Here is a 27921-nt window from a genome sequence, read left to right as displayed (position 1 = left end):
GCACGGCCACGCCTTTTTGTCTTGGAGCTCTGTCGCCCAGGACTGAGTGCAGTGGCGCCATCTCGGCTCTCTGCAGCCTCAATCCCCTGGGCTCAAGGGATCCTCCCACCTCAGCCTCCTGAGTAGCTAGGACCATAGGCGCGCGCCACCACGCCCAGTTCATTTTTTAAAATTTTATTGTAGAGATGGGGTTGCCATATTGGCCAGGCTGGTCTCAAACTCCTGGGCTCAAGTGATCCGCCCGCCTTGGCCTCGCAAAGTGCTGGGATTACAGGCGTGAGGCCCCGCGCCCGGTAACGCCTTTGCTGACTGCTTCAAAACTTTTTTGAATTGACTGTAGTCATTATCTATAGCTTAGCCTTAGCCTTGCGCCCGTTCGTTTCCTGGAGTTTTCTTCCACCGTCCCCATAGGAGGTGCCCCCACGCCCATCTCCAGCACCAAGGAGGCTCGACGCCAACCCCAGCGCGCCCCCGCGCTCGCCGTCACCGGGACGTGACTCGTGAAACGTCCGCTCCGGGCGGCGGCGGCAGCGGCAGCGGCGGCGAGCTGGCTTGTACCCCGACAACGCGCGTCCGGCTTCTGCCGGACGTTCCTATCTGGGTTCAGAGCTGGGGCCAGGTGCTGCCGGTCCCGCAGTTTGAGAAGTTTTCGCGGGTTTCAGAAGTTTCCTTAGGCGTTCTAAGGGCTTTCCCCAGGCGGAGTCTCCATTCAGGCACTTATTTAGCCACCCATTTTTCCTTTAGGGGTCCTCGCTGCTCGCCCAGACGCTAATTAAGTGACGGACGCAGTAGCCAAGGAGACTGCCTGATTGACACGCACGATTACCAACCGACTTCCGGAAACTCCAGTCAGGGCCTGCCCGGCGCGTGGCCCACGGCCCAATTAAAGAAGTGGAAGCGCCAAAGGGGGAGGTAACGGAGCGGCCTAGGTTGTGGCGGTTCCCTGGTGATTGCGCGCTGGGGTTGAGGCGTCTGCGGGCGTTCGGACGATGCCGTGACGCGGCACGGCGACACTGTCGGCAATGTGAGCGCACCCTTGTAGAGGGAGCCCTTCGGTCCTGGAGGCGGCTTGGCGTGGAGACAGGTTGCTATTTGGGAGCGTTCCCTTGAAGCCCCTCAGAGAGTGGGGGAGGGGCGGCGGACGGCGAGCGGTCCGTGTCTGCGCTTGCGCCGGCGCCTCTGCCGACCCGGCCTGCACGCACGCGCATGCCCGTAGCGCGCGGAGCCGAGGTGGCCGGCAGCACTGCGCGTGCGCAGTGAGGAGCCCGCTAAGGAGCGGCGCTGGCGGACGTCGGGCTGGCGGCCCGTGACGTCGTGAGGAGAGCTTTAAAGTGCGGGCCGGGCCGGGCGTCCGAGGGTCTGGTCGGGAGTCGGGCCTCGTCTCCGCAGCAGCCCTCCGCGGCATGAGGCGCTGCCGGCGCCCCTGCCCCGCGGGACGTGGAGAAGGTGGAGGAGGAAGAAGCCCCGTTGTCGCCACCGTTGCATGACCCGCCGCTCCTGAGGCCCTACCCCACGCCCGGACCCTCGACGCCCCCCGCCGGGTCCCCCACTCACGCATGGGGGTTCGGCGCTAAGGACCCCCCTCCCTCCGGGGGCCCCGGGGCGCGTCCCCTTAGAGCCATGCCCGGCTGCCCCGCCCGCCCCGGAGGACCCTAGAGCAGCGTCGCGGGGGCCATGGCGGCCGCCAGCGGCTACACGGACCTGCGTGAGAAGCTCAAGTCCATGACGTCCCGGGACAACTATAAGGCGGGCAGCCGAGAGGCCGCCGCTGCTGCCGCAGCCGCCGTAGCCGCCGCAGCCGCAGCCGCCGCTGCCGCCGAACCTTACCCTGTGTCCGGGGCCAAGCGCAAGTATCAGGAGGACTCGGACCCCGAGCGCAGCGACTATGAGGAGCAGCAGCTGCAGAAGGAGGAGGAGGCGCGCAAGGTGAAGAGCGGCATCCGCCAGATGCGTCTCTTCAGCCAGGACGAGTGCGCCAAGATCGAGGCCCGCATTGACGAGGTGGTGTCCCGTGCTGAGAAGGGCCTGTACAACGAGCACACGGTGGACCGGGCCCCACTGCGCAACAAGTACTTCTTCGGCGAAGGCTACACTTACGGCGCCCAGCTGCAGAAGCGCGGGCCCGGCCAGGAGCGCCTCTACCCGCCGGGCGACGTGGACGAGATCCCCGAGTGGGTGCACCAGCTGGTGATCCAGAAGCTGGTGGAGCACCGCGTCATCCCCGAGGGCTTCGTCAACAGCGCCGTCATCAACGACTACCAGCCCGGCGGCTGCATCGTGTCTCACGTGGACCCCATCCACATCTTCGAGCGCCCCATCGTGTCCGTGTCCTTCTTTAGCGACTCTGCGCTGTGCTTCGGCTGCAAGTTCCAGTTCAAGCCTATTCGGGTGTCGGAACCAGTGCTTTCCCTGCCTGTGCGCAGGGGAAGCGTGACTGTGCTCAGGTAACCCACCCGGGTGGAGGGGGCGGCCCTGCGCCTGCTGCCTTAGCTACCCACCCTGGCCCAGAAAGCAGCAGCCCGTAGGAGTCCGCGTTTTTTACAGTTCTGACCAATTTTTCTGTTTGTAGGTTGTAGGGAGCGAGAGAAGGGTTCTGTGTTTAAGATGCTTATAACAAGAAAATAGGGAACCGATGTGGAAATCCTGTCCCCGAAGGCAGGTTTGACGGGATCACTGACTTGACTGAGAATTCATCGAAAGCCATCTTTTCAGAAGGCTGTTCCCTTTGATTTTTTTTCCCCCCACCACCCATTTGTTAGCATAAGTCCCTTTGTGATTTTTCAGTTTTCCATTCTGGCCTTCCATTTACAAATCTATGCTTAAAAGAATTTTTTTTTTTGGATTTATCTAAAAGTCTTTCTTGTTCTGCCATTTTTGGATTCCTTAACAGAGAAAGTAGTCACAGGCAAAGGCCCCAGAGATTATTTAATTGAAGCACATTCTCCATTCTGAGGAGGGGGGAGTGACTTTCCTGGAGTTGAAGAGATGAGTGGTTGGGCCAAGCATACAGAGCAGCACACTCTTAAAATTCTTCCCTCGTGGCTGCAGAAGAGCCCATCAGTTCTTTGTAAGAACGTGTTACCTGTAGTTAGGACTGAATACAACAGAATACAGCTGGTCTCTTGACTGTTTGGCCTTACAGTTGCGTGAGCAGCAGAACTTAGGCTTTTGGCCTATATTCCGTTCTCAGATCCTGCTGAGAATTAGCTCAGTGCCCTGGCCCCCAGAGGAGATTGCCAGTGGGAACACCTTTGCTGTTTATGTGAAGTGAAAATTTATTTGGAAGCTGCCTCCTTCCAGTCCTGAAAAAGGTAAACCTAGTAATGTAATTCAGTAATCCCCAAAACCTCTTAGGTCTAGACCGCAGCTGTTCTCAGAGCAGCTTGGTTGACCACCACCAAATACAAGATGAGGACACACTGGGCTTTTGTCGTGAGCAGCCCAGGTTCTGAAGTGAGTCAGTAGGGCCAAAGTCATGAGGAGAAGCAGGGTCCCTGGAGCCCTCTTCATATTATGAGAGCAGGTCATCTGTTTCATTTGAGTCGAACAGCTGAGGCTGCTTCCATGTTGGGGATGGCAGCAGAGCCTTGTGATGTCCAAGACCTCCTGATGGGAAGGTCTGAGAAGTCAGTAGTAGCAGAAGTGATACTTTGGCTCCTTAGGCATCTGAAACTTAGAGGACAGGCTACCTGTCAGCTGCCTTCTTATAATGGGCTTCTGAGCTTCTCAGATCTTCATGGCGTTCCTAGATCGATGTCTTGGCAAAATGCTTTAAGATGAGATTTCCAGGACACACCCACCCAGGGTGCTCGCTTTGTAAGGCAGGTTGGGGTCTGACCCCATTGACGGGTTCTCAGTGCAAAATTTACCTCACACAAGGACCATTTAGTCTCTTAGTGGGATATTAATTTTCTGCGTAGTCATTGGCCCTCAGGGTGGTTGTCAGGAGGTCTAGTAGTGGTCTGGTGCTTAATGAGGGGATCACAAGGCATTTTTTTGGTTTTGGGACTACTCCTCTCCTTAACACATGCCCACCCTGTATTTAAGAACAGAAGTTTCGAGTTCTTAGTACGCAGGTCTGTTAGTGATCAGCAACAGGATTGCATCATCAGGAAAATTCTCTTCATCTTTTCCTCAGAATAGTAAAGTCCTAAAGCTTTCCCAGTCCCTGTCAACCCTTTCTGGATTCAGACTTGGCTGTGTAGTTAGTGTGGGAGGCTCAGCCATGTCCTGAAAAGTGCTGCCCCAGGCTTTGAATCCAGCTTTTCTCTCATTTGCTTTGGGATCTTGTAGGCGTTCTCTGAGCTGGCTTTCCCGTCTGTAAGTGGGGATGATGCCAACTTCCGAAGCCTATTAGAATTAAATGTGGTGATTTGTTGTCTAAGATAGGGCCTGGCACGGAGTAGGTACTTAAATGGGTGCTTGCTTTCATATACAACCACTCAGTGGATCCTCTGCTCTCTCACTGGGGAAGGAACTAGGGATTTGGTGGAGCCTGAAACATGACAATTTCCCTTCATGTAGTTCAAGCCCCATGGAGGCCTCAGACAGGAGAATAAGTTATAGCCCAGGGAGGTAACTGCAGAAGCACACTGAAGGGGGACATCTTTTCCACTTCGGAGTGTTGGAAGTTTAGGGGAGGAAATGAACTGGAATGTGAAAAGTGACTAGGAATGAGCCAAGCAGAGAAAGGTGGAGAAATACACAACAGCAGTGTCTTTGGCTGCAGTAGCAGGAGTAGCCATAGGTAAGAGGGGGTGGATGTTGATGGGAGGCAGATGGAGTTCATTAGTAGAGACTGTGTTTGAGGATGCTCTGGTGAACTCTAGATCAGGGTTTCTCAACAGTGCTGTTGTTATTCAGGGCTCGATAATGCTTCATTGTTGGGGGTGTTCGTGCATTGTAGACTGTTAAGCAGCATTCCTGGCTTCTATCTGCTAGGTTCCAGTAGTGTTTTTTATGACAACCAGAAAGTGTCCAGACACTGCCAAATGCCGAGGCAGGGGAAGTGCAGAATCCTTAGTTGAGAGTCACTGCTCTAGGGTCTGGACCCTTCCACTAATTAAATCTTCTTGCACCTGTTTACTTAGCTTACCTGGTATGCAGGTGGGTGAACACCTGCCTATTAGTAGTGCCCATCGTCAAATCTTGCATATAAACTGGTAAGAAATGGTGCTTTCTCTTTTCCTGGTACAGATCCTAGCCCAGAGGTGATGAGCAGTAAAGCTGCAGATTGGAAGGGAGGGGCTGGTGAAAACAGTGGTGCGGTGCAGATGGGGAGGGATTCTAGTAGTAGGCATCTTAGTCAGACTTCAGTTGGTGATGGTGGCAATGGTGTCTGTACCCCTTCAAGACCGCGTGGCAAGAATACAATTTTATATTTAATTGTGATCAGCATGGATGTTGGTGCGTCACAAACATTGACTCAGCAGTGTCTAAACCTGGGCATTTAGAGCAAGGCCTCACAGAATCTTTTGGAAGTGCTTCCAACTCCTTTCCAAACCTAGTTGTCAGTTGTTTTTTGTAACCTTCCCATGTTAGGCCTGAGTGGATCCCCTCTTAAGGCTGTTCTTTAGGGAAATATTTTTTATCTTCATATCACTTTATCTGTCATTCATTCTCCTATTCCCTGCTGGCTGCATGGGGCAGAATAAAACAGACTCTGATTGGACTAATTAGAATAATTACTTCAAGGCTAATTGCTTACTTGCTGCTATCTTTAATCACTGCTACGTGGTCTGTGATATGGTGGCCACATGCCCAGAGACCCAGGCCTAGGCCAGCCGTCTGGAAACGACTGTGTATCACCCAGGCACGGGGCATGCACTGGTGAGCTCAGCCTGTGACTCTTCAGTTAACAGTTGATATTGGGTGGAGTGGGCACCCCTGTCAGTTCTGGGATAGTCTGATCTTGTTCAGCTGGTTGAAAGCAAAATTTAGCTTTCTGGCTTAAAATAGTTGGGAAAGTAGGGCAGATAGGTCCTGGGCCACATCTCTTGTGTGGACTCTTCTGATTCCACTGGAGGGGGAGGAACCACAGGATGAAGTCAGGGCTGTGCACCGTCAGGAGGAGCTCTGGGCCAGGGGGGTTGGCTGCCCTTGCTGTTGCCAGAGCCTGACAAGGCAGAGGGCAGTAAAAGAAAGGAAGCTAACAGTGAACCATGGTGTTAATCATGAAGCTCAGAGCAAGCAGAGAATAAATAGGCCATAAAAATTTCAGAGCTGGCCAGGCTCAGTGGCTCATGCCTGTAATCCCAGCACTTTGGGAGGCCAAGGTGGACGGATCATGAGGTCAGGAGTTTGAGACCAACCTGGCCAACATGGTAAATAAAACCCCATCTCTACTAAAAATACAAAAACTAGCCGGGCGTGGTAGTGTGCACCTCTAATCCCAGCTACTCAGGAGGCTGAGGCAGGAGAATCACTTGAACCCGGGAGGCAGAGGTTGCAGTGAGCCGAGATCGAGCCCTTGCGCTCCAGCCTCTGCAGTAGAGTGAGACTACGTCTCAAAAAACAAAAAAAACAAAAGAAAAAAATTTCAAGGCCGGGCGCAGTGCCTCACGCCTGTAATCCCAGCACTTTGGGAGGCCGAGGCGGGCGGATCACGAGGTCAGGACATTGAGACCATCCTGGCTAGCACAGTGAAACCCTGTCTCTACTAAAAATACAAAAACAAAATTAGCTGGTTGTGGTGGCGAGCGCCTGTAGTCCCAGCTACTTGGGATGCTGAGGCGGCAGAATGGCACGAACCCGGGAGGCGGAGCTTGCAGTGAGCCGAGATCATGCCACTGAACTCCAGCCTGGCAGCCTGGGTGACAGAGTGAGACTCCGTCTAAAAAAAAAAAGAAAAAATTCAGAGCTGGCTGGCCAATTGGTGGATAGCCTTCACTGATACAGTACTAGCTCTCTGGGGGATATAGGTTCATCTTTCATGGGGCTAGTGGGTGTGCATGTGCCCTTTGGTGAGGCCAGCAAGGCCCCCTGGACAGGCTTGTTACCAGGAAACACAGATGGGCTTTTCTTCCTGCCGTCTCCACAACAAAATCCAGAAAGTTTGACGGCAGACTTGGTTGGAGTTACAGCACCACCATTTTAACTCTTTGACTTTGGGCAAATTAATATTCTTGAGGCCTCAGTTTTCCTTATCTGCAAATCAGTCTAATGATGCTATAGAGTTGTTATAGAAAGTTGAATCTTTGTCATCTACTGAATGCTTGAAATTTAGCTAAAAGTGTCTCAGGAATTGGGCTACCTTCTGTGTTTAGTACTGTCTGTCTTGGTGTGTGCAGAATTGGGACTTGGCAGGTTGACCTTCCCTCTGGATTCAGAAAGCCCCAGGACTTCTTATAAAGTTAGGCCATGTGTCGTTTTGGAGGCTTGGGTCTGGTAAATAATTGAGCCTGAGCTCACAGTCCTGCCCCTGGGTCCAGGTGGCTGGTCTGCTGCCCCCAAAAGCCTGACCTTCTTGGTCCTGTGTGTCTGTCACTAAGGCAGGCAGCCATAGCCGGAGAGAGACAGTCACCAGGCTGGGATCTTGGCCAGTCCCTCCATCTCTTGTTCATCCTGGCCTAGGCAGGGCATGGAGTAGATGGAAAATGGTGGCCATCTTGGATATGTGTCATAACAACTCAGTTTCCAAGACTGTCCCCTAGAGGAGAGATGTACAGTCTTGCATAGTCACCTTTAAACAGTTTTTCAGGGCCGGGTGCGGTGGCTCATGCCTGTAATCCCAGCACTTTGGGAGGCCAAGGCGGGTGGATCATCTGAGGTCAGGAATTCAAGACAAGAATGGCCAAGATGGTGAAACCCCGTCTCTACTAAAAATACAAAAATTAGCCGGGCGTGGTGGCGAGCACCTGTAATCCCAGCTACTCAGGACGCTGAGGCAGAGAATTACTTGAACCCAGGAGGTAGAGGTTGCAGTGAGCCGAGATTGTGCCACTGCATTCCAGCCTAGGCAACAGAGTGAGACTCTGTCTCAAAAAAAAAAAAAAAAAAAAAAAAAAATTTTCAGACACCTCATTTAATTTGCACCTAATCTTCTGAGGAGGGGCTTGATGTGATCTTTGTTTTGCAGAGGCAGAAACAGGTTCTAAGTGGTAGAATAGTTCAGCTCAACACACATTTCATTTAGTGTCCACTGTGCAGGGATGAGTGAGGCCTTTGAAGAGCTTTGTCTTGAAGGGAAGACACAATTTCCACAAGGCCAGATGGAATAGCAAAGAGGCATGAGAGGGTGTGGTTGAGCAATGTGGGGGGAACCCAGCCTGGGGAGTCAGGGAAAGGCCCCCAGAAGAGAAGATAGACTTGTCAGCTCCTTCGAGAGTCACTCTGAGGTATAGGACTAGTGGGTGACATTTGCAACATACTGGTCAGTGCCGTAGGGGCTGGGGCTGGGGGCTCAGCCCAGGCAGGGGAGCAGGCAAGCCAGATGGTGTAAGGTTATTTCCTCCTCTCATTTCCCTGTGAAAACAAAAAAGCAGGAGGTCCTGGAACTTTTCATGCCAGCAGTAGGGTTGGACCCAAGGGCATATTAAGTTGCAAGCCGGCCGACTGAGACTTTCAGACAATTTATCTTGTAGCAAGTAGGTTCCTTAATAGTAAATAATGCCCTGTGGTCTCTGCTCGACACTTTGTGAGATTGGCCAGGAGAGCTTCCCTTAATCAGGACTTTGAGCTCATGTTGCCAGAGCAGCCAGATATTCTGAGGAAAGGGTCAGTGGGCTGTGTCATAGCTGCTAGGAAGTTCTAGAAGACCAGTACTAATGAGCCTTCCAGGTTGGGTCAGTGCCAAAGTCATTTTTATGGGCCTGTGCAGCCCTACCTCCACATTAGTTCTTCCAAGGCCTGGGCTCCGTGGCAGGAACCTGACATGGCTTATTGTTTGTTCTAGAGCCCTTTGGGGGATGGGGTCAGGGAGCATGCGGGCAGTCAAGCTTTGACAAACATCTGGATTTGCTCCAGAACTGCATTAAGAAAAGTGGTTCCTTGTTGGAGATGGGAAGTCAGGGCCCTTGGTTATGCATATAGCCAAGTCAAACAGATTGATAACACTTGTCAATGGCAGGGAAGGTTGCCTGTAGCCAGCACTGCAGATTCAGGACTTAGAAATGTGCCTCTGGGGCCGAGCATAGTGGCTCACACTTGTAATCTCAGCACTTTGGGAGGCCGAGGTGGGTGGATCATGTGCGGTCAGGAGATTGAGACCAGCCTGGCCAACATGGGGAAACAGTCTTCACTAAACATACAAAAATTAGCTGAGTGTGGTGTGCACACCTGTAGTCCCAGTTACTTGGGGGTCTGAGGCAGGAGAATCGCTTGAACCTGGGAGGTGGAGGTTACAGCGAGCCAAGATCATGCCACTGCACTCCAGCCTGGACAACAGAGTGAGATTCTGTCTTAAAAAAAAAAAAAAAAAGTGCCTTTGAGACCTTTGACAGCTCTTTGGGAAAGTCCTGTGTGTCTATATGGGACAGTCTTGCAGTCTAGACCCCCATTCCCCCAGCGTGGAATGATAAAAGCGTGAGATGAGAACTAGAGTTCCTAGCTCTGGAAATGGGGCCCAGGAGGCCCCCACTACTGGCAGATCCCTGCAGGGGGAGCCCAGACCATGTCTCTGGCAGATGCTGAATCCAGGGCTCTGGCTTGCCCCAGGATAGTCCAGGGCCTTCTGACTTTTGTCAGAGTGCTTAGTAAAGATTGTAGGGTATCAGGTACCCTGCATTATCTGACTTAATTCTCGAAATACCCCTGCAGGTAGGCCTCTCACGCCACCCGTTTCCAGGAGTGTCAACCATGTAGTCATGCTGCTGTTCTGCCTGGAAGGGAGGAGGCCCTGTCCCCCTTTTTAAAATCTTGTAATCTTAGTAGCAGCAAAAGAATAGCTAAATTATAAAGCATAACAAAATGAATGCCCAAGAACCTATTGTTCTCCTTATTACAGATGAAGAAACTGTACAGGTTTTTAGGTTCAGCACGTGATTTAACAAAGGTCACAAAGCTAGTAGGAGACAAAGCTCACATTTGAACCCAGGTCTCTTCAACTCCCTAACTCCTGTGTGATACTTCTCACTGTGGGCTGATGGGTATTAATAGGTATTATTTGAGAGAAGGTTCTTTGGTCAGTGCTCAAACAAAGTCAGTGGGTTCTTTTGCTGTAGTAATTCTCATGTGCTTTAAATATATTGATGCTTTTTGAAACTCTAATCAGTATTTTACAAATTGATTTCACTGTAGACATTTGTCCACTGTCCTTTTTTTTTTGAGACGGAGTCTCACTCTGTCACCCAGGCTGGAGTGCAGTGGCACTATGTCGGCTCATGGCAACCTCCACCTCCCAGGTTCAGCGATTCTCCTGCCTCAGCCTCCGCGGTAGCTGGAATTACAGGCACCTGCCATCATGCCTGGCCTGTTTTTGTATTTTTGTAGAGACGGGGTTTCACCATGTTGGCCAGACTGGTCACAAACTCCTAACCTCAGGAGACATGCCCACCTCGGCCTCCCAAAGTGCTGGGATTACAGGCGTGAGCCACCGTGCCCAGCCTGTCTACTGTCTCTTATGGGACTGGTGTTCATGGAGAAAATTTTGAAAAATTCTTGTCTAGGAGCAGCTTGAGAGAGAAGGTGGAATCTATAAAATAAAGGTTTGGGCCGGGCACGGTGGCTCACACCTGTAATCCCAGCACTTTGGGAGGCCGAGGCTGGCGGATCACGAGGTCAGGAGTCATCCTGACCAACATAGTGAAACCCCATCTCTACTGAAAATAACAAAAATTAGACAGGCGTGGTGGGGCATGCCTGTAGTCCCAGCTACTCGGGAGGCTGAGGCAGGAGAATCGCTTGAACCTGGTAGGCAGAGGTTGCAGTGAGCCGAGATTGTGCTACTGCACTCCAACCTGGGTGACAGAGCGAGACTCTGTCTCAAAAAAAAAAAATTAAATAAAGTAAAGGTTTGTTCTATCCCCAGCATGAGCTCAAATCAGATTTCCAAATCAGAGGTGCCTCCTTCAGGCTGAGCCTGAAGCAGTCTGGCTTTTTATCTCTTGTTGGCTCTTACATCCAGTTATTAGAGCCGAGGTTTGGCCAGCCTGGCCATCTTGAGGGGTCCTTCCCAGGCCTGCAGTGTTTTTAATAGTTAAGTTTGTGTCTGTACAACTAGCCCTTGAGAAGGGAGCTGATCAGCAGCCATGAGACAAGGGTTTGTGGTGCAGGGCCAGGTAGGGAAACTAAGCCATACTTGTCCTACTAGGCCTGTGGCTGAGTTTCTGAGTGTGTAGAACTGCTGCAGCTCAGTAGGGTAACTTGGAGTGGGAGTGTCTTGTGGCTGCCATGCTTCCAGTGATAGCATGTGAGGGGTATAGGAAGCTCAGAGCTGGCTTCCAGAGTTTCAAATTGGAATGACACTAGCTGAGAAGAGGACAGTCATCTACCCACATTAGTTGGTCTCTGAGCGGTTTTAAAAGTCCTGTAACTTGTTGAAAATAAACAGATATCTGAGTATGATGGAAATCCTTTTTTTTTTTTTGGGCGGGGGGTGGGTGGTGGGGATGGAGTCTCGCTCTGTTGCCCAGGTGCAGTGGGCGTGATCTTGGCTCACTGCAACTTCTGCCTCCTGGGTTCAAGCGATTCTCCTGCCTCAGCCTCCCGAGTAGCTGGGATTACAGGCGCCCGCCACCATGCCTGGCTAATCTTTGTGTTTTTAGTAGAGACGGGGTTTCGCCATGTTGGCCAGGCTGGTCTGGAACTCCTGACTTCAGGTGATCCACCCACCTCGGCCTCCCAAAGTGCTAGGGTTACAGGCATGAGCCATCACGCCCAGCCGGAAATTCTTAAAATATTCAAACACAACTGTCTTCAAAATTTTGGATCCCCCCAAATGGAGACTTCATGTAGACATTCTATTTTGGAATGAGGCAGTCCTAGCTCTCCTTGGTGACTCAGTGCTATCAGTGGCTGCCTTGGCTTTCTCTACCTGCTAAATGGAGGGAGAATGAGGAGGAGCTGCAGTGTACTCTCTGGAGTACCCTTTTAAAAAAGGGTTCCTGGCCTGTTCAGGGAGAGTCTTGCTTCGGGCCTCTGCCTTAAGTGGCCAAGGGGTCTCCTTTGTGTCATACCAGGTTTTTCCTTGAGTATTATAGTCTCTTGGCAAAAGCATGCTGGAGCTTAATATGATATTCCCTTCCATGTAGATCCTTGAAACTCTCAAGTAATGGGTAGAGAGCAGCCATAAGACCTAGGCCATGTTCCTGTCCTGTTATATCCCCCAGGAACTTTGGTTGTCTGTCTACTCTTCATGGTCACGTGTTCTGTGTTTCTTTTCAGTGGATATGCTGCTGATGAAATCACTCACTGCATACGGCCTCAGGACATCAAGGAGCGCCGAGCAGTCATCATCCTCAGGAAGTAAGTGCCTTGATGTCTGACCTTCTGCCTCACCTGCAGGCCTGTCTGGAGATGTAGCTCTGGATCCACTTAGAACTCAGCTCCTATGTATCAGTGGCATGGCAGGGTGGAGAGCAGAATGGTTAAGTTCTCTTTTATTTGAATCCTGTGAGGATAAAGTTGTTTTATCGTTTTATCAGAAAATTAAGTTCTCTATTTAGGGAGTTTAGGACTGAGCAAAAGCATATACTCCCAATATTTGTGGGTATAATCTTGAGACAAGATTTGGGCAACATTCTTCCAAACCTCACCCCACCCCTTAGCCTCTATTCCTCACCTCCTTGGTTCTTATTTGTCACAGGTACTCTTGGTGATTATTTTTAGACTGTGCCTTTAGCAGCCTGCTTTAAAAATGCCTGGGTGTTCACTGCTGGGAGGAACAGGGAGTGAAGAGAGGAGACAAGGGTGGGAGGTTAGGATGTAGTATTCACCAGAATCATGGCTTGTGGCTCTTCTGTGGGGAGGGAATCAGGGATGTGCTAATTAACATCAACAAACCTGGCTTCACCAGCATTTCTTTCTTTCATGGGATGAGTGGAAGAAGCCATGGCCTCACAGACATTGGATCAAGACAAGCCTGCCCCACTGCCCACCCATCTTGCTCAGGCTGGAATGCCTAATAATTCATAGCTCACTGCATCCTCAAAGTCCTAGACTCAAGCTCTCTTCCTGCTTCAGCCTCCCCAGTAGCTGGGAATAGAGGCATGTGCCACCATACCTAGTTCAAGCCTACCTTTTGAATAGAGTCCCAGAGAAGATAGGTGATTGCCCAGAGTCATAGAAGTCAGTGAGCAGAGCAAAACAAGCACGTAAACTTAGGCTTGACCCGTATAACTTACTGTCTTTCTTCCTTCCTTCCTTCCTTTTATTAAACTTTATTTTTTAGAATAGTTTTAGATGTATAGACAATTGTGATGGTGCAGAGTTCTCATGTACTCTGCATCCCATTTCCCCTATTTGTTAATTTTTTATTGGAATGACTAAAGTCCATACTTTATTTAGATTTCCTTAGGTTTTTCCTAATGTCCTTTTTCTGTCCCAAGATGATCCTACATTACATTTAGTTGACATATCGTCTTAGACTCCTCTTGGCTGTAACAGTTTCTCAGACTTTGCCTTATTCCTTTTTTTTTTTTTTTTTTTTTGAGACAGGGTCTCACTCTGTCTCCTAGGCTGGAATAGGCTGGAATGCAGTGGCACCATCTCGGCTCACTGCAACCTGTGCCTCCCAGGTTCAAGTGATTTCGTGTCTCAGCCTCCTGAGTAGCTGGGACTGTAGGCGTGTGCCACAACACCCAGCTAACTTTTTTTATTTTTTCGTACAGACGGGGTTTCCCCCATGTTGGCCAAGCTGGTCTCTAACTTCCAACCTGAAGTGGTTCACCTGCCTTGGCCTCCCAAAGTGCTGGGATTACAGGTGTGAGCCACCACGCCCGGCCTGCCTTATTCTTGATGATATTGACTGGTTAGGTATTGTATAGAAAATCTCTCAATTAGAATTTGTCTGATGTTTTTATGGTAAAGTATATGCCATTTTTACTACATACCAAGAAAATATACCATCAGTGTAACGTAACACTATTGATATTGATCACCTGGCCGATGCACTGTCAGGTTTTCCACTGTAAAATTACTGTTTTTCCTTGTCCGTACTGTACCCTTAGGAAAGAAGCCACCATGCATGCCCACAGTTAAAGAGTGTGGGAGTTAGCACCATCTCCTTGAGGGGGAGCATGCAGGTGAATTATTTAGAATTATTCTGCAGGGGGGATTGGTCTACTCTCCCTCATTTATTCAATCGTTTATTTATATAAGTATAATTTTTATGTAAGTATGGACTCCTGGGAATTTATTTTATGCTCAAATTGTTCCAGCTTTGGTCATTGGGAATTTTTTCTGGCTCATCAACTTTAGTCAGTAAACAATAACTTTGGCATCCTGGTCCTTTGGGCCCATAACTCCAGAATAATGTAGTGGTGAAGTCTCTTTGGTATGGCTTTGCCACTTTGTCAAGTCAGAACTTTTAGTCTGTTTTAACTATAGTAGATGGGTATGATCCATATCTGTGGGACAGTCGTATGGTATAGGCAGAGCAGTGAACACGTGGGAGCTCCAGAAACTTGGGTCAACTTGGTGGGGTTGGCAGCCTCTCTTTTCTAGCCTAAGACTATTCCCAGAATTTGTCAGAGGAACGGAAGGGTTTTTATGTGCCTTCTACTTTATTTTTCTGTGATAACCAGCACAGGCAAGAACTCAGAAACAATGGAGTCCAGAGCGTAGCACTCTTCCAGCCTCTCCTCCACAGTCATTTCTTCTCAGGCTGCACCTGGTACCTCCAACTGCAGCCAGGGATGGGTGGCCTGCCCAGGCCAGGAACCTGGAGAGGAACTTCTAATGTTATATAGAACCAGAGCAGTAACTTCCCAAGTGTTCCTCTCATCTTCCCATAATAGCTTATGGGAAGCTATTATTAAGATTTTGGGGAAATCTTAGCTGGATGTGCAGGTGGTAGTGGCCATAGCTGGAGTGTCAGTCTTCTAGCTGCTACTCTTTTATTGAATGGTGACTCCCATACCTGGCCACCCAGTCCAACTGAGTCAGATGCTCCTCAGCACAGCTAGGAGTCTGCACCGTTAATCAGCTCCCTGGGAAGCTTTTTAGCCAGCTGGGCCCCTGCCAGTTGCCTGACCTTGGGAATGGCTGTTATTGGGTGACTGAAGCTCTTCTACCTTCTGACTTCATTGGGCCCAGGAACCATTCACAGACTGGGCTGGAGGGCAGAAGCACAGAGCTTTGGTGTAAGGGGACTGGAGAAGAGTGGGAGGATGTCCCAGCTTCCCCAGGTAGCTGAGCTGGGGAAGTGCACAGCTGTGGGGAACTCTAAAGTATCTGCAGTTTCTATTATGGTTCATGGATTTGTGCCTGGACTCTTGTGGCAGTGTGGCCTCCATTGGGAATATCTTCTCATCTAACATGTTCATCCTCTGATTCATATCCCAACTCCCCAAATAAACCTACATGATAACCAACTCCTCAGATAACCTAGTCATTCTTCATCGTTCAGATTGACCATTTTGACTTGCAGAAAGCATCATATAAAAAGCCCTTTAGCTTTTTAGCATCACCTAAAGCCCTTTCAGCACACATGCAGACACATACACACACCCCTCTTTGGACTGTCACAGCTCATACGCTTGCCATTGTGAATTTTCAAATCTGCATTCTGTAGGAGTAAGGAGATCCTTGTTCATCTGGGGCCTAGCATGAGGTACAGCCCAGAGGAGGCATCAACTAGTGTGGAGAACAATTCAGGCCAGTGAGGAGCAGCTCCAGAGTAGCTACATGGGCTTGTCTTGGGAAGGGACGGGTTGTGACAAGTTTCAAAGGGGGAGCATCTTGGCCCAGGCATTGCCCGGAGATAAGTATGATGTGGCCTTGGAAGATACCTGGCTGGCTTGATGTCTTCTGGTGAGGTTGTGTTACAGTGGGTAGCATCTGGGCAGTGAGCCTGGCCCTGATTATGGTAGAGGAGTTAGAGCCGGTCCTGCCTTCTCATAAGTTCAGATAAAGATTGCACAGGCTGCTGGTGGAGACCCTGGGAGCTCTGTCACCAGCTCAGGTCAGTCAGAGCTGGAAAGGTCTTTCTAAGGGCCTCATGGAAGGAAACGGGTGGGCAGCTGCCCAGTGCTTTCTGGTTGGACAGAATGCAGCTTCTGTGAACATGGGTGGTGCCAAGTCTTCGTGCACATGTGCCCTTGTTTCTCACGGGGAGGCTGGAAGTGACCTTTTAAAAAAGAGTCTCCCCAGAGTGGAATCCTCAGACTGTCCCTTGGTGTTATAATGTTTGGGGTCACAACTTAGCCAGTAAATGGCTGAGTGAGACCTGGAACCTGGGTCTTGTGGTTCCTTGGTGGTTTGCACAGTGGAGTACCCCAAGTCCCGCCCTTTCCCCCAGTGTGTCATTGGGATGGATGCTTTGAGTTAGGAAACTGGAGCTCAGATATAGAAGGGCTTTCTTGCCTCTGCTGTGCAAGTAGAGAGTTGTGCTGATTGGGGAGAATGTTATGAGTATGTAGGGGACACTCTACAGAGAGTGGGGTGAGGCAGCAGCTACAGGCTAGTTGGCTCTTTGAGGTGCCTCAGCACCCCCAAACTTCCCTGAATGTTGCTGTCTTCCAGCCAACCGAGGGCAAGCTGCCCCAACATGCAAGTCTTTTCTCTGTAATCGTTGGTAACCCTGGAAGGGGAGGCTGGACCTAACCTTACTGGAGGTGTGGTTAAAGTTCTAAATTACTAGTTAGATAACCAAGAGGCTGACAAACTTCTGGGGTATAATAATTCATCTGTGAGGGGAGTCTTCCAGTTTTTCCATGATTCCCTAGTGCTCCTGCACTAGTGCACTCTGTGCTTCTGCTCCTGGTAGGCCTTGCTAGCTGCCCTGTGCCAAGCATCCACATATTAACCTTGAAACTAGAAGGTATGAACTCTGTTTGGAAAGGGGTTCAGGTAGGAAGTGAGCTGCCTCAGGTCATCTTGCTAGTTGGAATGACCTTTGAGCAGGGATTTCTGACTGGAGGGAAACATCAAGTATCTACTATGTACAAGGCACTTGAGGTGGGCGCCGCAGGAAATTTAGTACCCCCTTGGTGCTTCACATGTAATAAGTTTGCACTTTGCATGCCATTCCAACACAAAGCAGAGTGAACACTGGTGTAAAAGCACAGGATATTCTCTGGGAGCCCTGCAAAAAAACCCCAAAAACCCAGGCCGGGCGTGGTGGCTCACACCTGTAATCCCAGCACTTCAGGAGGGCGAGGCAGTTGGATCACCTGAGGTCAGGAGTTCAAGACCAGCCTGACTAACATGATGAAAATACTAAAAATACAAGAATTAGCTGGGCATAGTGGCAGATGTCTGTGATCCCAGCTACTCAGGAGGCTGAGGCAGGACAACTGCTTGAACCCGGGAGGCAGAGGTTGCAGTGAGCCGAGATTGCACCATTGCACTCCAGCCTGGGAGACAGAGCGAGACTCCATCTCAAAAAAAAAAAAAAAAATTTTTTTTATTACATCCAGCTTTGCGGGAGGAAGGGTAAAGGCGAGCTTGGTAGATCTGGCCCCTGAGCTAGAAATTGCTGGCCAGGCAGAAATGGTAAGCTCAAAGGCTAGGAGGCAGGGAAATATAGGGGACTTCTGTAGATGAGGAATGAAAGAGGGAAGGAGGCCTTAGATCAACATTTGATTCTCAAGAGATGGCTTATGGGTCTTCGGGGCCTTTAGTTGGTGACTAGGGCACCCAATCCCTTGGTTTCTAGGAGGCCCTCAGGATTGCACTGTGAGACTTGTATTCTTGAGATTGGTACTCTCCAGTTAACCAGATAAAGTGGCACAAAGCAGTATATATAGCCCATTTATTTGCTTTTGGTCAAGTGGAACTCAGCTCAGAGTGGTCTGAAGCTGGGAAATGCAGCTGGAGATCCCTTTGCCAAGTGGTAACCTAAGCTGGTGTGTGCTAGGCTCTGTGCTAGTGCCTGGAATGGGGTTTGTGTGGGTTCCTATTCTCTTTTGTCCTTTGGGAAAAGGCAGACATTTAGCATCTCAACAGGAACTGGTCAAAGAAGGCTTTCCAGATAAGTGCCACCTGAAGGTAGTCAAGGATGCTTGGGCCTTAGCCAGCATAGAATGAGGCTCAGGGGCAAAGATAGTTCAGTCAGAAGAGATGCTCTTTACAGAGGCTTGGAGTCCAGGAACTCTGTTCTGGAACACAGAATAGATAAGGAGTGGAGGGCTTGATACACTGGCCTAAGACAGAAAAAACTTCACGCTGTGCAGAGAAATGTTAAGGGCGCTGGGGAGCCACGGAGGCATGTGAGCAGTGGGGTGAGGGATTTGCATGTGAGAGATTGTAGGAAGCGGAGCTCAATAGCTTACTTGGTCATTAGATCCACAGAGTTCAAGGAGTCAGGAGACCCTCCATGAGAGCAGAGCAATCTGAATGTGAGGCTGAGTGGATGGATGAGCAGTGGAAGGAATTGGAGGTCTCATTCTGGACCTCGTTCCTCAGCAGTGGGGTGAGGAGTGGCTAGCTCTGGTTTCTCTGACCAGGGCTTGGTGTTGCTCCTTTCTCCATGATTTGTGTCTCCTGTGGTTAGATTTAGCTCACATTTGTTCCCTGGTTCAGTAAGTCTGTGTCTACGTGCATACACCCTGCCCTTTTGGCAGCCTGACTGTTCTGATGTGTCTGTGGCCTGCCCAAGGAATATGGGTACAATGGGATCACCAGGGAGGTGACAAACTTGGGCTTCTGCCCTGGCTCTACCACTCCTCTCCAAATGCAATCTTATCTGCACCTGTAAATTGGGCAGTTGTGGTTAAACTTGTGAATGCTAGGTGGTCTTCTAAACTCTTCCTGGCTGGGTGCGGTGGCTCGCACTTGTAATCCCAGCACTTTGGGAGGCCAAGGTGGGCGGATCGCCTGAGTGCGGGCGTTTGAGACCACCCTGGGCAACATGGTGAAACCCCATCTCTACTAAAATACAAAAAATTAGCCGGGTGTGGTAGCATGCATCTGTAGTCCCAGCTACTTGGGAGGCTGAGGCACGAGAATCGCTTGAGCCCGGGAGGCAGAGGTTGCAGTGAGCCAAGATTGCACCACTGCACTCCAGCTTGGGCTACAGAGTGAGACTCCATCTCAGATAGATAGATAGATAGATTGATTAATTTAAAAAACCAGGTGTGGTGGCATGTACCTGTAGTCCGAGCTACTCGCGAGCCTGAGGCAGGAGAAATAATAAATAAATAAAGAAATAAAACCAGGTGTGGTGACATATACCTGTAGTCCGAGCTACTCGTGAGCCTGAGGCAGGAGGATCGCTTGAGCCCAGGAGGTCAAGGCTGCAGTGAGCTGTAATCCCACTCGTGCACTCCAGGCTGGGTGATAGTGAGACCTTGTTTCAAAGAAAGTAATTAATTGGCCGGGCGCGGTGGTTCACGCCTGTAATCCCAGCACTTTGGGAGGCTGAGGCGGGTGGATCATGAGGTCAGGAGATCGAGACCATCCTGGCTAACACGGTGAAACCCCGTCTCTACTAAAAATACAAAAAAACTCAGCTGGGCATGGTGGCAGGCGCCTGTCATTGCAGCTACTCGGAGGCTGAGGCAGGAGGATGGCATGAACCCGGGAGGCGGAGGTTGCAGTGAGCCGAGATCGTGCCACAGCACCCCAGCCTGGGCGACAGAGCGAGACTCCGACTCAAAAAAAACAAAATAAACGAGAAGTCTGATGTTGGCAGGAGGCTGGTGGAAGATGGGTGGGGAGAGTCCCATGAGGGGAGTGGGTACTATTGCAGGAGAGCCAGCAAGGTACAGACCTGAGCTTTGTGGGAGTCTGATTCTCAAAGGTGCTGGAGCTTAGACCTCAGCTCTAGGGACCCAGGTTACTAAATAGGCAAGAGGGTGCTTGGACAGGCCCACAACACTGGTCTCTGCCTTGCTTTGTTGGAAAGCCAAGCTTTTAGCACAAGGTGCCTGGTAAAGGTGGAGCCAGAAGTTGGAGAGTGGTTGGTAGCTGGCTGGGGACTGCCCTCGCTCCAGGGTCATCGTGGCCTGAGTGTGGTCTGGTTTACCATCTTCCCAGAAATGGTGGTGCTGCCACCTGCATGTACAGTGTTCTCTTGCACTGAGGAGGGCCCACCTGCACTTTATTTTTTAATTAAAAAAAAAAAAATTAGGGCCGGGCACAGTGGCTCACGCCTGTAATCCCAGCACTTTGGGAGGCCGAGGCAGGCGGATCACGAGATCAAGAGATCAAGACCATCCTGGCCAACATGGTGAAACCCTGTCCCTACTAAAAATACAAAAATTAGCTGGGCATGGTGGCGTGCACCTGTAGTCCCAGCTACTCATGAGGCTGAGGCAGGAGAATTGCCTGAACCCGGGAGGTGGAGGTGCAGTGAGCCAAGATCGTGCCACTGCACTCCAGCCTGGAGACAGAGCAAGATTGTCTTAAAAAAAAAAAAAAGTTTAAATAGGGACAAGGTCTTTCTTACTTTGTTGCCCAGGTTGGTCTGAAACTCCTGGCTTTTAAGTAATCCTTCTACCTTGGCCTCCCAAAGTGCTGGGATTACAGGTGTGAGCCACTGTGCCTGGCCCCACCTGTGTTTTAGAGGCCATCACAGAGTAATAGGTAGTAGCTTTGTGACTCAAGCTAGTGATTTGCTCTGGGATTTAGCTTTGCTCTCCAATCCCTGCAGGGAGAATAATTCACCCCAGCAGCTTCTCTGGAGGACCTAGGATAGGATCAACTCCCTCCCTCCCTTCAGTTCACACTTTAGTGCTACAGCCATCCTTTGTTGTGACCTGCCTTGTCCCTGCTTTGTCCTGACACTGTAGGTGGCTGCCCTGGGTATCATGGTCAACCCCCACCTCACATGCCCGAGGTGCTTTGCTCTGACCTTTGAATACTGACTGATCTGTAAGGCAGGTCTTCATTCCTGTTGCCACCTTAGGAGGCCTGGGTCCAGACCTTACTGCTAGAACTGAGCCTCCTGAATCCAGATTTGTGACTCTCTCTGCTAAACCCTGAGGACCTGGCCTGCACCATGAGAGTTGGTTGCCTTTTAAGGGGGGCATGTTCTGAAGTTAAGCTACTGGTGGGCACTGGGCTTGGAGTAAAGCTCTAGCCTGGCATCCTGCATCTTAGTGAATTTTTGGAAGTGTGGGGAGGGCAGGAGCTTTTCCAGCTGTTATGAGATATAACAGTCCCAGGGGATGTGTCAAGAGCTCTCATCTTGGTGGCTCTGCTTTTCTCCTACCATCCATCATTCACCCGAAGAAACAACTCCAGAGTGCCCCCACTAGGGCTTCACTGGGGCTTTTGGGGCACACAGTGGCTTTCCTTCCCTGAACATGGGCTCCCTGGCACCTATAGGGTCTTAGCTTTATGGGTACCAGAGGAGGGACTTTCTTCAGTGAGGCCCTTAGAGTCCTTTAAGTCAAGTATAACTGCTAACATTTTATTTAGTCTGATCTCTGCCACCTGGACCTCTCAACTTGGTGACACAAGGCCTGGTAAAGAAAAGGTCATTGGGCCAGGCGTGGTGGCTCACGCCTGTAATTCCAGCACTTTGGGAAGCCAGGACGGGCGGATCACCTGAGGTCGGGAGTTCAAGACCAGCCTGACCAACATGGAGAAACCCCGTCTCTACTAAAAATACAAAAGTAGCCAGGCGTGGGGGCGCATGCCTGTAATCCCAGCTATGCGGGAGGCGGAGGTTGCAGTGAGCCAAGATCGTGCCATTGCACTCCACCCTGGACAACAAGAGTAAAACTGTCTTAAAAAAAAAAAAAAAAAAAAAAAAAATAGAAAAGCTAATTGAGCCAGGTGTGGTGGCTCACGCCCATAATCCTAGCACTTTGGGAGGCTGAGATGGGCAGATCGCTTGAGCCCCAGTGTTTGAGACCGGTCTGGCTAACATGGTGAAATGCTGTCTCTACTGAAAATATAAAAATTAGCTGAGTGTGGCAGCGGGTACCTATAATCTCAGCTGCTTGGGAGGTTGAGGTGGGAGGATCGCTTGAAGTTGCAATGAGCCAAGATCCCGCCACTGCACTCCAGCCTGGGTGACAGAATGAGCCCCTGTCTCAAAAAAAAAATAATAAAAATAAAAAGCTCATCTGGAGCCCGGCTTGGTGGCTCATACCTGTAATCTCAACACTTGGGAGGCTGAGGTGGGAGGATCACTTAGAAGAGTTAGAGACCAGCCTAGGCAAAATTGTGGTACCCTGTCTCCGAAAAAAACCATTAGCCGGGCATGGTGGCCCAGTCCTAGCTTCTTGGGAGGCTTGGGCAGGAGGATCCCTTAAGCCTAGGAGTTCAAGGCTGCAGTGAGTTGTGATCATACCACTGCCCTCCAGACTGGGTGACAGAGCAAAACACGATCTCTCTTTGAAAAAAAAAAAAGAATTGATTCTATTCTATTTCACATCCTCATCTCTGGTAGTTGCGCAGTACCACCTCTACCCAGAGAATCCCAGCCTTGAAGGAGGCAACTTGCCGTCGATTCCTTATACCCTCAGCGCAAAGAAGCCTTAGAGCCAGTCACATTTCTGTCTTTTGCTCAGATGGGGAAACTGAGGCCCGAGGAAGGATGGTGACTAGCCTGGACTCTGAGTGGCAGTGCCAAGACTAGATCTTCCTGCTGTTGATGTTAGGTTCTGCATCCATGAGTCTGGAGGAGTCCAGAGTGGAGCCTGAGACTGGAGAGCCACTCACTGCAGCTGGGCCCTTCTGGCATCCCCCTCTACAAGGCCAACCCAAAGGGATGGGGATGCCTGTCCTACCTGCCTACCCACCAGTTTGGGCCTGAGGCATCAGAACATTGGTTCCCAGCTGGAAGGAAGGAGATGCTCCTGCTGCCTTTAGGAGAGAGATTTCCTACCCACGTTCAGAGTAACTCTTGCCTGTCAGGCTTGAAGTCTCACTTTGGCTTTAAACTTTCCCCCGTGACTTGCAGGATGCATGACTTACTGCCTTTCTGATTCTTCCCATGTATGTACAGTAGGCCAGCCAATGGAATGTGGGGAGGCAGCCATGGGGAATGGGGGAAACTGTGAGGACCAGATGCAGTTGTTACCAAGGATGCCAAGCAGCCTAGCCCAAGGCAGTTGTTGGATTTCCCTCCTGCTTACTTCTCCGCAGCATCCTCTAGTATCCTTAGAGTCCTGCTCTGACTGCAACCCCTACTCCTTCGGAACTAAGTTACTACTTTGTGTCTAGCAGACCCTGGAAAAGGTGCCTTCAGGGTCTCTGCTAGCTGTGTCCTATCACTTCCCACCCAGTCTGTTACATGGGTCCTTCTGCCCTTTGCTCCCACCTGCCTGACTTGCCAGCCTTCTCTGTACCACACAAGGAGCCTGAGGGCTTTGAGGTTTTCCAGGCCAGCTCCCTTCTGTTCTGGCTTCGTAAAGGACTTGGATCACTGCCCTGAGTTACCTCTACCCAGCTTCTCCATCCCCCTCTTCCTCATCTGTATTTGTGTGCCTTCCCTTTACTAGGCAGTGTATTCCTTGAAACCTATAGCTATACCTGCTGCTTGGTGGGGACTGTACCTTCAAAAGCCCTCTGGCCTCTACCTTGTCAGCATCCTGAAATGAGCAGAAACTGCCAGGTGACTGCTCATGGTTGTGGAGTGGGCCTGGGTTCCCTACCCTGGCTCTGCCACTCAGTCTCAGCATCCCTGTCTGTACAGTGAGAAGATAGGGTAGCTCTGGCTCGCTCTGTCTCCAGCCCCTCTACAGGCCTGGACCAGGGATCCTTCCTGTGTTGGGACCCACCTGTGGGGCCGTTGGTCCTCTGGCAAATGAAGTAGATGGCCCCAGAGAACCTGTGGGTCCAAATGGAGTGAGGTGAGGCTGCTTGGTTCAGCTGAGAGCGAGCCCTGGGATCTTGCCCCTAGGGCAAGCCCTGGGATCTTGCCCCTAGCACAGCCTGTCATTGAGAGTTGCCAAACAGAAGTGTTCCCATTCCTTACTCCTAAATGTGGACTTGAGGAGGGTCTTTGAAAGTCAGCTAGACCAATCTCTAGTTGAACCTCAAGGAGAGTGAGGTACAGAGCAGAGACTGCTGGCTTCCAGGTCCAGCTGGCTCCCACTTGGCCTGGCCAGAGAATTGGTCTGATGGTGCCCACACTTTCACCAGAGGCCCTTTGGTGACCCCATGCATGTTTCCTTTGCAGGACAAGATTAGATGCACCCCGGTTGGAAACAAAGTCCCTGAGCAGCTCCGTGTTACCACCCAGCTATGCTTCAGATCGCCTGTCAGGAAACAGCAGGGACCCTGCTCTGAAACCCAAGCGGTCCCACCGCAAGGCAGACCCTGATGCTGCCCACAGGTACTCAGCTTAGGACCCTCAGCAAAGGCTGGCAAAGGCCTGGCTGCAGGGTGAGAAGGGTGGAGAAGCCTGGGGTAGACTGTTTAGGAGCCTTGGTTTGCTCACCCTTTCAAAACCTTATGTCTGGTTCCTCTGGGTTGGTGGCACTGGTGACATTCCCACCTAACCCTGGCCAACTGCCTGTACACCCAGAGAGAAGGGGTCAGGCAGAGACTGTAACAAATGGCAATATCATGGCTTTCCCATGACTTTCCTTGTTCAGTCTCACCCAGACAGATGCCCTTGTGGAATTATACTTAGATGTCAGGAGGGAATCTTGGGACTTGGATAATAGTGAACCAAGGACTTATTTCAAAAAGGGTTGGATAAAAGGAATTTGAGGAGATAATTTTTTTTAAGGAAAAAAATGTTTTGGCTGGCGCAGTGGCTCACGCCTGTAATCCCAGCACTTTGGGAGGCCAAGGCAGGCAGATCACAAGGTCAGGAGATCGAGACCATCCTGGCTAACACGGTGAAACCCCATCTTTACTAAAAAATACAAAAAATTAGCCGGGTGTGGTGGCAGGTGCCTGTAGTCCCAGCCCCTCGGGAGGCTGAGGCAGGAGAATGGCGTGAACCTGGGAGGCAGAGCTGGCAGTGAGCCGAGATGGCATCACTGCACTCCAGCCTGTGCGACAGAGCAAGACTCTGTCTCAAAAAAAAAAAAAAATTGTTTTTTAAGTGTTGGGGAAGGTTTCCAAGGAGGTGATGTTTAAGTTGATTCCAGAAGGATAAGAAAGACGTGGAAGAGCATTCTAGGCAGGAAATACTGCATGAGCTAAACCCTGAAACACAAAAGAGCTTTGTGGTTTCAGGGGGTAATGGGGTTGGTAAGTGGAGAAGGGGGTGTTGGGAGGCCCAAGAGAGAGTAAGTGGGTAGAGCTGGGAAGTAAAGGTAGATGGCAGAACCGTGCAGAGTCTTGAGGCTGTGGTAGGGAAGACCTCTGTCCAGCAGCCCTGGCAGTGTCCCAGGGCACCAGACTCCAAGCCAGGCAGACCCCACAGGGTAATTGGGAAATGTCCCAAAGACTGGGGTGGTCACTGGCACTTAGTGTGCAAGAACCTCCGATACCAGGGCCTCTGCCAGGACTACCCTTCATTGCGGACCACTGAGCTGAAGTGACTCATCCCAAGGATGAGACAAGGTACAGCGGTAAAGCCAGGCCCCTCCTGCCAACCTCTCAGATAACGCCCTACCTCCCTTTCCTTGCAGGCCACGGATCCTGGAGATGGACAAGGAGGAGAACCGGCGCTCGGTGCTGCTGCCCACACACCGGCGGAGGGGTAGCTTCAGCTCTGAGAACTACTGGCGCAAGTCCTACGAGTCCTCAGAGGACTGCTCTGAGGCAGCAGGCAGCCCTGCCCGAAAGGTGAAGATGCGGCGGCACTGAGTCTACCCGCCGCCCTCCTGGGAACTCTGGCTCATCCTTACGTAGTTGCCCCTCCTTTTGTTTTGAGGGTTTTGTTTTTGTTTATTGGGGGGTTTTTTTTTGTTTTTGTTTGTTTGTTTGTTTTTTTGTTTTTTTTTTTGATTCTATATATTTTTCCTTGGTTTGTTGCCTGTTAAGGCTGAAGAATAGAATTGGCCAGGACCTAGGTTCTCATATTCTTGGAATTCCTCCTGGATAGAAAGGCTGTTAGCATCAATAGGGGACAGAGGCTGATGCTGGAGTGGCCAGTAGAGGTGGTGGAGCAGAGCAGCCATCTTTTAAGTGGGGCTGTATCAGGCTGGGTTTATTTAAAAGCAACAAAATGTTTTGGTTAAGAAAATTATTTTGCTTTCAGTGTAAATCTTCGCAGTGTTCTAAACAAAGTTCAGTCTTCTGCTCGCCCCTTTCCTCCACTGATGTCTGCACTTGGTTGAGGTCTCCTGGAGCCTCACAGGCTCTGCATGGGGGCTGCTGTTCTCCACTTCTCACCTGCCATCCACGCCCTGCAAGCTCATGCAAACACCCTTTCTTCCTCCTGCGGCAGAGTTGTTCAGGTTGCCTGGGCAGGGGCTTAAACAGTGCCAGCCCCTGCCATCCCAAAGCTATTGTTAAGCCCCCCAGGCGTCCTCCACCCACGCCCACTAGCCTGCCCTGTCCACAGTTCCTTGGGCTGCTGAGGGGCTAGTGCAGCGGTCCTGACCTCTCTTCTCAAGAGCACACTTCTTTGCTGGTTGCTCCTTTTGAGCATATGCGTGTGATTATTTGGAACAGTTAGACTTGCCACGTTGGGTCAGTTTTAGAAATTGTTTCTAGCTAGAGGGACTGGTGTCCTTCCAAGTCTAGCATTTGGGGTATGGAAAATTGTTGTGGTGTGTGGTAGGGTTTTTGTTTTCTTTTTTGAGTTTTTTTTCCCCCTTTAGTCTCCTGGCTTTTTCCTTTCCCTTCCCTTCTCCATTGGCCAGCTTGGGCCTCATCCTCATGTCATCCTTCTAGGAAGGCGCCTGCCCCCTCTTGTCTGCTGGCAGCATGCATCCAAGGCCAGAGCTCAGGCCTGCAGACTGGGCTGGTGCCTCCTCCGCTTCAGGGTATGGGAGTTGGTGAAGGGGCTTTCAAAAAATAATAATAAAGAAAAAAAAGGTAAAGTCTTTGGTAGCTTCTATCCACTCAGATCCTGGAAGGCAGCAAGGTTTTGTGGATCTAGATTCATTAGGAATGTCTTCTTGTCAGCCAGGCCAGGACCCGGGCTTGCCAAGAGCAGAGGCCCTCCCAGCAACCAGGATACCACCACTTTGGGGGCTTTGTGTACAGAGGTCCGGGTCTGAGACCTCATAGGCTGCAGAAATCTGGGGCAGCCACCATCAAGAAGCCCCTCTCAGGGGCCAGAACTCCTTTGCCAGCGTGGATTTCTCAAGTCGGGACTGCATAATTAAAGCAGTTGCAGTTTTATTTTTTTTACAGCTTTTTTCCCAAAAATGATTTGTAGTTGTGTGTGCAGCACTTTGCCCTGATATGTGTGCTCTACAATAAAAACCAAATCTAATATATTTTGAAACAGTTGTCTGATGTTGTTATAAGAGAGGGCTTGCCTTTGGTGCTTCCTTAATCCCTTTAACTTTCTTAAACTTGGAACAGGGGTTGGGGAGGCAGAGCTCATTGGCCACCAGCGTCCCAGAGGAGTCGACTGGTCTTGGACACTGGGCCTCCTGTGTGCCTAGCCTCGGATTTATGGCTGAAGGTGGACTTGCCCTCACCCCACTGGCCTTTCTCCCACTCCAAGGAGGGTGAACTTCGTAAACCACGATGTCCAGGTGCCCAGGGACCACACCTTCTGGAGTTCTGGAAGTCCCTCTTTCAGATGTGATCACTGAGAGGCTGGTGCTGGTGAAGGGGGAAATGGCAGGCACAAAAGCAAGGGAGAACCTGGCTTTTGTGGAAAATATGCGAGTGATTTTGCTCATTAAACAAATACTTAGCCAGGCAAGGTGGATCACCTGAGCTCAGGAGTTCGAGACCAGCATGGGCAACTTGGCGAAACCCCATCTCTACTAAAAATACAAAAATTTAGCCAGGCGTGTTAGCATCTGCCTGTGGGCTCAGCTACTAGTGAGACTGAGACAAGAA

The 27921-nt window shown here is 50.6% G+C and overlaps 1 protein-coding gene across 1 annotated transcript; it reads left to right on the top strand.

Moving 5' to 3' along the window:
* The first annotated feature begins 905 nt into the window (after window positions 1–905).
* ALKBH5 (alkB homolog 5, RNA demethylase) lies at window positions 906–27352 on the top strand. Its single transcript, XM_003778760.5, has 4 exons — window positions 906–2444; window positions 12322–12402; window positions 24176–24331; window positions 25584–27352. Exons 1-4 carry the CDS (start codon window positions 1675–1677, stop codon window positions 25759–25761), a joined length of 1185 nt encoding a protein of 394 aa, XP_003778808.1. The 5' UTR covers window positions 906–1674; the 3' UTR covers window positions 25762–27352.
* Window positions 27353–27921: the final 569 nt, after the last annotated feature.

The sequence above is a fragment of the Pongo abelii genome, chromosome 19 (genome assembly GCF_028885655.2).
Source record: "Pongo abelii isolate AG06213 chromosome 19, NHGRI_mPonAbe1-v2.0_pri, whole genome shotgun sequence".
Lineage (NCBI taxonomy): Eukaryota > Metazoa > Chordata > Mammalia > Primates > Hominidae > Pongo > Pongo abelii.
This window is presented reverse-complemented; position numbering and strand designations above follow the sequence as displayed.

Coding starts and splice junctions, on each gene's coding strand:
- ALKBH5 (XM_003778760.5), top strand. CDS start 1,675: ATGGCGGCCGCCAGCGGCTACACGGACCTGCGTGAGAAGCTCAAGTCC. Junction 2,445..12,321: donor GGAAGCGTGACTGTGCTCAG/GTAACCCACCCG, acceptor GTTTCTTTTCAG/TGGATATGCTGCTGATGAAA. Junction 24,332..25,583: donor GACCCTGATGCTGCCCACAG/GTACTCAGCTTA, acceptor CTTTCCTTGCAG/GCCACGGATCCTGGAGATGG.